Source organism: Mustelus asterias, chromosome 15 (assembly GCF_964213995.1).
Source record: "Mustelus asterias chromosome 15, sMusAst1.hap1.1, whole genome shotgun sequence".
NCBI lineage: Eukaryota > Metazoa > Chordata > Chondrichthyes > Carcharhiniformes > Triakidae > Mustelus > Mustelus asterias.
In genome coordinates, this window is record NC_135815.1 from 12,261,435 (window position 1) to 12,273,668 (window position 12,234).

The window sequence follows — 12,234 nt, forward strand, 5'->3', positions numbered from 1 at the left end:
GCTCTGCCCAAGAACGCAAGAAAGTACAAAAGGTCATGAATGTAGCCCAATCCATCACGCAAACCAGCCTCCCATCCACTGACTCTGTTTACACTTCCCACTTGGCAAAGCAGCCAGCATAATTAAGGACCCCACGCACCCCGGACATTCTCTCTTCCACCTTCTTCCATCGGGAAAAAGATACAAAAGTCCGAGGTCATGTACCAACCGACTCAAGAACAGCTTCTTCCCTGCTGCTGTCAGACTTTTGAATAGGCCTACTTTGCATTAAGTTGATCTTTCCCTACACCCTAACTATGACTGTAACACTACATTCTGCACTCTCTCCTTTCCTTCTCTGTGAACGGTATGTTTTGTCTGTATAGCGCGCAAGAAACAATACTTTTCACTGTATACTATTACATGTGACAATAATAAATCAAAACAAATCAAAAGATTTGACTCTATCTCCTTTGGTATTCCCTCCCATTTCTGAAAATGCATTCAGTGATTCGTTTTGCTCGACTGTGTTTATTTGTACACGGATATTAAGCAACAGATTAGAGGACTCCCAGACATCAGAGCTTCCCAAACTGTGGTTTGCAGAATGCTACAATACAGAAGAGGCCCTTTGGCCCATCGAGTCTGCACTTGAGTCTGCACCAGATGAGATTTTGGGGTTGCGAGCTCCGAGGTAGCAATGAGGGTCCCGTTCACCCCCGTCAGAATTCTACAGCCTTCCAAAATAGCCCACTAATTGCTTTCGATGTGACCTTCGGCTTCCTGCTGCTGCTGCTCTGAGGAAACTGCATTCTGATCAATGTGTAGCGAGGCAGTGATACTTCACTCGGCATTTTGCCATTTTTCACCCACCCCAAAGCCGCCTCCCGAGATCCTGGCGCTACTCCTCGCATGATTGAGTGGCACAGAGGGCAGTGGAGGTTGGGCCACTGAATATATTCAAGGCTGCGTTAGACAGGTTTTTGGTTGACAAGGGAGTTCAGGGTTATGGGGGGGGTGGGCAGGAAGGTGGAGTTGAGGCCGCAATCAGAGAAACCGTGATCTTACTGAATGGTGGAGCAGGCTTGAAGGGCCGAATGGTCTACTCCCAATTCCTATGCTCTTGTATTTAATGTATGTCCTTCTGTTACTCACTCAGCCACTGAGCGAGGTGCTCAATTTAAACTTGGATCATAGAAACATAGAAAATAGGGGCAGGAGGAGGCCATTCAGCCCTTCGAACCTGCTCCACCATTCATCACCATCATGGTTGATCATCCAACTCAATAGCCTAATCCTGCTTTCTCCCCGTAACCTTTAATCCCATTCGCCCCAAGTGCTATATCCAGCCGCCTCTTGAATACATTCAATGTTTTGGCATCAACTACTTCCTGTGGTAATGAATTCCACAGGCTCACCATTCTTTGGGTGAAAAAAATGTCTCCTCACCTCCGTCCTAAATGGTCTACCCCGAATCTTCAAACTGTGACCCCTGTTTCTGGACACCCCCACCATCAGGAACATTCTCCCTGCATCTACCCTGTCTAGTCCTGTTCTTTAGTCAAGTTGAGGGTGTTGCATAAACGGAGTTTGTTCTCAGATGGTTTAATAAACGTGAGGTGATGCATTTTGGTAGATCCAATTCAGGTGGGAGCTATAAAATAAATGGCAGAACAATCAGGAGCAGAGACACACAGAGAGATCTGGATGTGCAGGTCCACAGATCCTTAAAGATGGCAGCACAGGTGGAAAAGGTGGTGAAGAAAGCATATGACATGTTTGTCTTCATTGGACAGGGCATCAAGTATAAAAACTGGCAAATTATGTTACAGTTATATAAAATGTTGGTTAGGCCACATTTGGAATACTGTGTTCAATTCTGGTCGCTACACTTCCAGAAGGATGTGGAGGCTTTGGAGAGAGTGCAGAAAAGGTTTACCAGGATGTTGCCCGGTATGGTGGGTATTAGCTCTGAGGAGAGACTGAATAAACTGGGATTGTTCTCCCTGGAAAGACAGAGGCTGAGGGGCGATCTGATAGAAGTTCATAAAATTATGAGGGGTATAGATAGGGTGAACAGTTGGAAGCTTTTTCCCAGGGCAGAAATGACAATTACAAGGGGGCACAAGTTCAAGGTAAGGGGGGAAAGGTTCAGTGGAGATGTGTGAGGGAAGTTTTTTATACAGAGAGAGGCGGCGGCCTGGAATGCACTGCCAAGTGAGGTGGTTGAAGCAGATACGTTGGTGACATTTAAGACTCATCTGGATAGACACATGAACAGGCGGGGGATAGAGGGGTACAGGCGGTTGGTCTAGATAGGACAACGTGATCAGCGCAGGCTTGGAAGGCCGAAGGGCCTGTTCCTGTGCTGTACTGTTCTTTGTTCTTTGAGTGTTGTACTTGGGCAAGGTGTGACGTACACAACAGCGACAGTTTATACGTGACCTTACGCATCGTTGAAGTGGTATTCCTGCACGAATGGGCGGTAAAAAGTCCTATTCCTTCATCCAGACAGTGACATTACAGGAGTGAGCTCAGGGGAGAGCGACCAGGTTCGCCCTGAGCATGTGGACATCTCAGCTTTCAGACTGCAGCTGGGAGGGTGGAGCTAGCTTCTAAACAGAGAAAAGAAAATTGAAGGGTTTGTGAAAATGCTGAGAGCTATGAATAAGGTAGGTGCAAACCAGCTAATTGACTAACTTGATGGAACAGGAGTGCACGGGTTTTAACAGCCCTCAGCAAAAATAAACACGAGAGGAGACTGAAACAGAAACAGAAAATGCTGGAAAAACTCAGCAGGTCTGACAGCATCTGTGGAGCGAGAATAGAGCTGATGTTTCGAGTCTGAGCGCGCTCTGACTTAAGGTCATCCAGACTCGAAATGTTGGCTCTATTCTCTCTCCACAGTTGCTGTCAGACCTGCTGCACGGTGGCTCAGTGGTTAGCACTGCTGCCTCACAGCGCCAGGGACCCGGGTTCAATTCTGGCCTCGGGTGACTGTCTGTGTGGAGTCTGCACATTCTCCCCGTGTCTGCGTGGGTTTCCTCCGGGTGCTCCGGTTTCCTCCCACAGACCAAAGATGTGTGGGTTAGGTTGATTGGCCGTGCTAAATTAACCCTTAGTGTCAGGGGGGACTAGCAGGGTAAATATGAGGGGTTATGGGAATAGGGCCTGGGTGGGGTTGTGGTCAGTGCAGACTCGATGGGCCGAATGGCCTCCTTCTGCACTGTGTATGATCTTATATGAGAGAAGACTGGTTTGTACCCCACCGAGCAGCGGGTAGAGAGAACAGATTCCAAGTAACAGTCAACCAATCCCTCTTTTGTGGGGGAGGTGGGATGAAGATGCGACAGATTAGAGGTTTCAGAGATTGGACTGAAGGAGTTTAACACGCCATCAGGAGGGGAGGGGGAGTTTATGGAGGGCGGTAAGACAGAGATACACGTTGAGGAATTTTTAATCAGTGACTGTTAACGGTCCTTTTCATGAAAGAAAATAGAGACACGAGATAGAGAACAAAAAGTGGACACAAACAGATGTTGTCTTGATGTGGGTTGTGCTGTTCCCTGGGATCGAGGCTGGAGGCTTCTTTTGGTCTTCCATTTATGGAAAGCATTTGGATCAGAGGAATTATACCAAGATCTGCTGATGGCACCAAAAATGGCAAAATATGAGGTACAATATCTGGAGGACATGTTTAGTTCATTTTCTTTTGCTTAAAAACATCTTTTTGCCACAACAGCGATCTGTTGGTTCAACTGATTGGTTCATTTCCGGCCTCGGGTCACTGTATGTGCGGAGTTTGCACGTCCTCCCCGTGTCTGCGTGGGTTTCCTCCGGGTGCTCCGGTTTCCTCCCACACTCCAAAGATGTGCGGGTCAGGTAGATTGGCCATGCTAAATTGTCCCTCAGTGTCAGGGGGTTAGTCAGGTTACAGGAATAGGGCCTGGATGGGATTGTGGTTGGTGCAGACTCGATGGGCCGAGTGGCCTCCTTCTGCACTGTAAGGATTCAATTATCTATGATTCTATGAACACAACTTAGACAGACCGTATTTATAACATTAAATCAACTTCACATCGATCGTCAGCTTACTTGAGCAGTGCAGGTTTAAACCTGACAGGAATTTTGACAAAGTGTCCTAAGCTTTAATGTCTAATTTGCATTCATACGTAATGCTTAATCTGCGGCATTGGGACTCATTGGATAGCTCTTTCTGGCATTAGATTGATGGGCCGTCCAAAATGTCTACGGAGGTAGAAGTCCCTTCACAAAATCCCCTTTATTTACAATTCCAACAGCAGGACACAGAGTGCTCGCAGTCAGCAGTCTACCCTCGGGAGTGCCAGAGGAACTGACACTCCCAGTTAAATATGAGGAAAAAAACTCCTTGATTGGCCCATCAATTGGCTCCTTCATCAGGGAACTCTTTTTGTGTCCAACCAAATAAACAAAATCAAATTAACTCAGGGACAACTCAAAAAGGGGCAGCTCCCTAAAAGGAGGGGAACCGCCCGAAATAAAAGACAAAGCAGGAAAGGAAACTTAAAACATCAAATTAAAATGTGATTAAAGGGGTCAATAATACACCCCATTCCCTGCGGTGCCCAGCGGGCACGGAAACTCCTTCATCAGGGAGCTCATACATCAATAGGCCAACCTCAATGGTCTGATTGAAGTTATTACAGGCCGAAAGGCCTCTTGCTGTGTTGAATGACTGTCCGAGACGGGCAAGTTAACAGGGTGGCCAGATAAGCAGCAGAAGCAGATCAATCCAGCAAGTATTTGCATTTATGTAGCGCCTTTAAGGGAGCAAACTGCAGAGAAATGTGAAGGAGTCTGCTTTGTGTGTGTGTGTCTTTGTGTGTGTCTTTGTGTGTGTGTGTGTGAGGGGTGAGAGGGGGCCCAATCTTTTAATCTGCTGAACCACCAGGATGTGGAGATGCCGGCGTTGGACTGGGGTAAACACAGTAAGAAGTCTAACAACACCAGGTTAAATTCCAACAGGTTTATTTGGTAGCAAATGCCACTAGCTTTCAGAGCGCTGTTCCTTCACCAGGTGGAGTGGGAGATGTGCTCACATGTGACTTTAACCTGGTGTTGTTAGACTTCTTACTGAACCACCAGGAGCCAGAAGTTGTTCTATTTTTTCCAGTAGAGAACAAGCTAAATGTTAAGAGGTCAAAGCTGAGTAACAGGGCTTTGTACAGCGTGAGCTGCTGGTTTGCCCAGACTCCAGCCACTGTACCTGGGATAGAGGCCAACACCGAGTTCTTGCATCTCCCCGTCACTGATGGTGAAACAGTTGCACGTCACCTGTGTGAACAAAAAGGAAAGTCCACATGAGGTCAAGCCGCCACAGAGAAAGCCAGACTCCCGCTCACACAGCACCAGAATCATACGTGGAGTGCTCCCCACTCTTAACTGTGCAGAACTCCCCCTCCACCTCCTCTCATTTCACACAACACTCTCAGCATGAATAATTAATGGCAGCTCCCACTGTGCCTTGGCTTTGGACTAGAATAGCTTTAGCTATTGTTCCCCACTGGGGGACAGGCGCGCTGCTGTGCACACTGGGTGACAAGGAAAACCTGTGTGATGGTGAGTAACGTGTTATATATTTTAGCACCAGCACAATGGGAGCCAGCAAAGGCTGCCAAGCTGCTTAACCAGCATTCTCAAAGAGATGAAGGAGGAGGCTGGAAGTGTGGCCAGTGACTGACAGGGGATAACTGATTGGTGGAGGGACAGGACTGGGTACACACTGATTGGTGGAGGGACAGGACTGGGTACACATTGATTGGTGGAGGGACAGGACTGGTTACACACTGATTGGTGGAGGGACAGGACTGGGTACACATTGATTGGTGGAGGGACAGGACTGGTTACACATTGATTGGTAGAAGGACAGGACTGGGTAGACATTGATTGGTAGAAGGACAGGACTGGGTACACACTGATTGGTGGAGGGACAGGACTGGGTACACATTGATTGGTGGAGAGACTGAACCGAGTACACACTGATTGGTGAAGGGACAGGACCGGGTACCGATTGATTGGTGGAGCAAGTGAACTGGATACAGACTGATTGGTGGAGCAACTGAACTGGGTACAAGTTGATTGGCGGAGGGACTGGACTGACGGGGCAGAGCAAGGTTGGCTTATGGTTTATTCTATAGAATTCACTGAGTCCCCACAGTGCAGAATGAGGCCATTCAGCCTATCGGGTCTGCATGGAAGAGCATCCCACCCACGCCCTCACCCCTGCCATTTTCCCGTAGCCCCATGCATTTCCCAACCCAAATGCACTTTTTTTTTTGTCAAGATCCCTCCCTGCGATTTGCCTCTTTGCTACCCTGTCATCCACGAACAGTCCGGAAGAAGAAAGCACCCACAAACTCTACCAGCAACAGCACATCAGCTTTGTTTACATTCGTTCAGATTAGACTCTAACTACAGAAGGAAAATAACCTCAGATAAACGACCCATTCACACAAGATATAAAACACCCCGCTTCCACATGTGACTAAACTCGTTGATAAACGGTCTGATTTATTGCTCACACAGGGTAACTCGGATGTTCTTCAGTCACTTCCAGTGAATTTTGTTCAACATGAAGGAGCTGATAATGTGGATAGTTTTACCGTCTACAGCAGGCACATCCAAACTCCAGACTGATAGTCATAGGCCGGAATTTGACTGGCATGTCCGCCCCGATTCCAGGAGCGGGCGAAGCTCGGAGACTGACCTTCTCCGTTGGGCCCAGGCGGGATCGTACGAACCTCAGGCAGACGTGCCAGTAAAATTCCGCCCATAGACAACCGCCACCGTCTCCCACGCCCCTGGCCAATCCAGCTCCAACACCAGACTGTACCAGCTCCAACCTGCTAATGTGCTGACCCGCAAAATATTCCTGGTGAAATTAGTATGTCTGTTGCGGCAGTACACTAAAACTCCATCCTATACCATCTATCCCATACCATTTCCTTTATCCCCCTCGTATCATCCCCATCCCAGTCTCAATCCCACCCTCGTTTTTCCCATTCAATCCCATCTCATCCTCCATTCAAAATGTCCCTTGTTGACCCATTTCCCCCCACCCACCCCCCGCATCCTACCCCCCTCAAAACAACCCCCACAAACTAAGCTAATATCCTGGAGATCCGGATTCGAATCCCACCATGGCAAATGGTGGAATTTGAATTCAATACAAAATATCTGGAAAATCGGCTCTGAGTGACTCCACGCACCCCGGACATTCTCTCTTCCACCTTCTTCCGTCGGGAAAAAGATACAAAAGTCTGAGGTCACGTACCAACCTACTCAAGAACAGCTTCTTCCCTGCTGCTGTCAGACTTTTGAATGGACCTACCTTGCATTAACTTGATCTTTCTCTACACCCTAGCTACATTCTGTCTCGTTTCCTTCTCTATGAATGGCATGCTTTGTCTGTATAGCGCGCAAGAAACAATACTTTTCATTATATACTAATACATGTGACAATAATAAATCAAATCAAAATCTAGACTCGAAACGTTGGCTCTATTTCTCCCCCCACAGGTGCTGTCAGACCCGCTGAGATTTTCCAGCATTGTCAGTTAATGTTTTTTTTCCTGATTTTTTTTCTCGGAATGTGCGTGTCGCTGGCAGGGTCAGCATTTCTTGCCCCATGTTGCCTTTGAGAAGTTGGTGGTGAGCGGCCTCCTTCAACCGCTTTGACTTTTTTGTGGCAGTTTAACACAACTGAGTGGCTTGCTGGGCCATTTCAGAGGACAGTTAAGAGTCAACCACATTGCTGTGACTCTGGAGTCACGTGTAGGCCAGACCAGCATCCGCAGTTGTTTGGCTTTTATCTGGAATTAAGAATCTACTGATGACCATGAAACCATTGTCGATTGTCGGGAAAACCCATCTGTTTCACTAATGTCCTTTAGGGAAGGAAATCTGCCGTCCTGACTTGGTCTGGCCTACATGTGACTGACTCCAGAGCCACAGCAATGTGGTTGACACTCAACTAGGAATGGGCAATAAAAGCTGGCCAGCCGGCAAAGCCCATTTCCCACAAATGAATTTTAAAAATTCTGAAAACTCAGCTTCTGGGCTGAAGGATTTTCTTTTCTTTTAACCTAATTCTTAAAATAAAACCGAACCACCCGATAAAGGGCGGCTCACAGTCAGCTAACTCTTTGGCATCATCAATTAGTGTCCATGTTACCATGTTGGTAGTGGAATTATTATCAGGAGAATTATTTATACTGCAACGCAATTTTTTAAAAAAATGACCCCTTCTGTTTAAAGAACAGAGGAAGGAAAGCAAAATCTGAGGTGAACGGTGATCCAAATTAAACAAAATCGCTCTTCCGAGCAGTTTTTTGTCAGTTGATGATGGGGCCACCCACACACTCGCCATTGCTGTGGTCTCATCCAGTGGTCGGGAGAATGTAAATATAATAACAGTGTGTGAACTGTTTTAGTACACGGAACAAAGTACAGTGTAACTTCACTGGAAGTCATACTTAGTGTAATCATACATCAGGATACAGAACCAGCTGTCATAATAACAACATTAATCACCAACTTCAATCCAACCCATCTGCATTCTAACACATCTTCCCCACACAAACCCTGCCTTCAGATGGCTAAATATGGCACGTTGCTACGTAATCATTAATGGGTCTTGCTCGACTGTGTGACAAAGCGGGGCTCGCTTCGATGCAACTGATGTTTCCCGGTGTGGAATTAATAGAGGGGGTGGGAGAATTCGGGCTACATTTTACTTAGACTTTATTTTAAGGCTGCCCTGCTCGTTCGGGTAATTTGATAAAGCAACAAAACACCGCTGCCATTTTGCCAAGAGCTTTTACTCAAAGGACACAAAAATTTTTTCAATTAGGTCAAAAAGGTTCGGAATGACTCACAGGGCCTTGAGCAAGTGCGCTGGACATTGCTGATCAGCCCCCTACCCACGTCCGTCAGCAACCACCACCACCGCCCCCCGACACACACTCACACCCCCAACACTCACACCCGCCTCCCCCCCCCCCCACCCCCACCCCCCACCCACCCACACACTCAACCCACACCCCCCCCCCCCACCCCCCCGGCACACTCACACCCCCAACACTCACACCCCACCCCCCCCCCCCCCGGCACACTCAGACCCCCCAGCACCCACATACCCCCACCCCCCACACACTCACCTCCCCCTCACATCACTCTCCCCCTAACACTCACATCCCACCCCCCGCACACCCACCCCCCTGAAACCCCATTCGCTCCCTGCATACCCACACCCCACCTTCACACTCACACGGCCCCCACATCCACCCCTCCACACACCCACACCCCTGCACACCCACACCTCCCCCCCCCCCCCCCCCCACACACACACACACATCCCTGCATGCCCGGATGAAACCCACGCAGACACGGGGAGAATGTGCAAACTCCACACAGACAGTGACCCAAGCCGGGAATTGAAGGCGGGTTCTGGGCTCTGTGAGGCAGCAGTGCTAACCACTGTGCCACCAGTGCATGGGCTTCCCATAGCTGGAAGCAATACGAATGGAAACCTATTGAATTCATTGAGATGAGCTGCAGTGAAGACCCAGTTCACACAGTATTTATGGCACAGTGACAGGCCATTCATTCAGACCAGTGTTTATCAGCCTCCTCCCATCCATGCTCATCCAACCCGATCAGCATATCTTCATACGAATATGAATTGGGAGCAGGAATAGGCCGTTCAGCCCCTTGAGCCTGTTCTGCCATTTGATAAGATTATGGCCGATCTGATTGTGGCCTCAACTCCACTCTGCCATCTACCTTTATACCCTTTGACTCCCCGACCATCAAGAATCCACCTACCTCCACCTTGAATCAATTCAATGATCCAGCCTCCAGCGCTCCCTGTAGAGAATTCTACAGCCTAACGACCCTCTGAGAGAGAAAATAACTCCTCTTCATCGCCGTCTTAAATGGGGAGACCGCTTAATTTTAAACCCTGCGCCCTAGTTCTGGATTCAAGCACTCCCTCAGCATTCCCTCAGCGTCCACCCCGTCAAGTCTCCTCAGGATATTAAATACTTCAATAAGATTATTTCACATTCTTCCAACGACCACAGGTCCAGCCTGCTCAACCTTTCCTCAGAAGACAATCGCTTCACCCCGGGATTCAGTCGAGTGAACCTTCTCTGAACTGCTGTGAATGCAATCCTTTCTTAATAAGGAGACCAAAACTGTACTCCAGACGTGGTCGCACCAGTGCCCTGTGCAGCTGCAGTAAAACTTACCTACTTTTACATTCCGTTCCCCATTGCATCAAACAACAAACATTCCGTTTGCCTTCCGAATCACTCATTGTCTTCTATCCCCTCGTGTGCCTGTCAAACTAACTCTAACAATGTCTTTCCTCTCACCTAATCCGCAGTAGTGACTTCCGTGTCCAACCGCTCTCTGAGCGAAGAAGTCTCTCTTGAATTTCTTATTGGGTTTATTAATAACTATTTAAGAGACAAACTGTTTGGGGCGTCACGGTGGCTAGCACTGCTGCCTCACAGCGCCAGGGACCCAGGTTCAATTCCAGCCTCGGGTGACTGTCTGTGTGGAGACTGCACGTTCTCCCCATGTCTGCATGGGTTTCCTCCGGGTGCTCTGGTTTCCTCCCACAGCCCAAAAGCTGTGTGGGTTAGGTGCATTGGTCATGCTAAATTGCCCCTTAGTGTCGGAGGTGGGGTGGGACTTGTGGGGTAAATACATGGGGTTACGGGGATAGGGCCTGGGTGGGATTGATATTGGTGCAGGCTCGATGGGCCGAATGGCCTCTTTCTGTACTGTAGGGATTCGATGATTCTATGACTCTATGGGTGGGATTACACAGGCTCGCTCAGGCGAGATCGTAAAATCCCACCGAGGCCAACAGAGATTCCCGCTCTGGGACCTCGCCCGCCCCGAGTCCAGGTAGAGTTTTGGCCTAGGGCGGGATTTTCCAGCCGCACTCACCCCGGAACTGGAAAATCCCACCTGAGGTCGATGGACCTTTCCATGGGTCCGCCCCTCGCCCGCTCCGGTTGCCTTGGCGGGCGGGATGGTAAAATTCGCTGATATTTTTTCTTCCTCAACTATTTAGCGAGCCCACTTTGACCCTCTGCACTGAGAGCCAGCCGCAACATTACAGCAACTCGTCATCATTACTTTCAAAGCGCTAAACTGGGGTGTTTTGTTCATGAAACCTGCGAGTCAATTTGTCGGTGTTTAATGCCCCCCCCCCCCTCTCCCCCTTCCCTCACTCTTGCACAGTTACAGCAACAGCTGGCACTGAATTCGGAGCTCTCTCCCTCCAGTTTGCAGTCAGGCCGAGGGGACAGTTAGATGTGAAGTAGCACCTCAGTGCTAAGGCGTAGGGACACCACAGCTGGTGTTGAGAAGTGGAATGGTGTCAGATGGCAGCAATGTTCAAATCCCCACTGGGTCTGCTGCTCATTCTCACCTACTCCCTCTCACAGTCTTCACTTCCATCTGAAACCAGACCCAACGTCTGGGAAAACATCTGTCTGTGAAGCGACAGTCAACAGAGTTAGAAAATCCCCATTGACTCGACAACAGTCACAGTTCAGACGCAGGTACAAGGTGTTATAGAATCTCTACAGCACAGAAGGCCCATTCTGCCCATCAAGCCTGCACCGACTCTACAAGTAGAAGTCAACAAGATTATGAGAGGCATGGACAGAGTGGAGAGTCAGAAGCATTTTCCCAGGGTGGAAGAGTCAATTACTAGGGGGCACAGGTTTAAGGTGCGAGGGGCAAGGTTTAAAGAAGATGTACGAGGCAGATTTTTTACACAGAGAGTAGTGGGTGCCTGGAACTCGCTGCCGGGGGAGGTAGGGGAAGCGGATACGGTAGTGACTTTTAAGGGGTGTCTTGACAAATACATGAATGGGATGGGAATAGAGGGATATGGTCCCCGGAAGCGTAGGGGGTTTTAGTTAAGTCGGGCAGCATGGTTGGTGCAGGCTTGGAGGGCCGAAGGGCCTGTTCCTGTGCTGTAATTTTCTTTGTTCTTTGACTCTCCAACAGTGCCTCTTACCCAGGCCCATACCCTGCCCTATCCCCATAACCCCATAGGCTTTAAGGAGTGGCAGCATTATCTAAAAGAGTATGAAGACTGGCACTGCCTGGTACCATTCAGATTCCAAACACCAGGTGTTGGCAAAACCGTGGACGCTATTGGCGACCTAATTTCTAGCTCATTGCGTT

At 48.8% G+C, this 12,234-nt stretch overlaps 1 protein-coding gene across 3 annotated transcripts in view; it reads right to left on the reverse strand.

The window, feature by feature from the left end:
- The window catches only part of smyd3 (SET and MYND domain containing 3), a 738,112-nt gene that overhangs the window by 130,355 nt on the left and 595,523 nt on the right, over positions 1–12,234 (reverse strand). For all 3 annotated transcript variants that reach the window (XM_078229519.1, XM_078229520.1, XM_078229518.1), the window contains exon 6: positions 5,228–5,295. In XM_078229519.1, the coding sequence (XP_078085645.1) occupies positions 5,228–5,295 (68 nt within the window). The remainder of the gene's footprint in view (positions 1–5,227; positions 5,296–12,234) is intronic.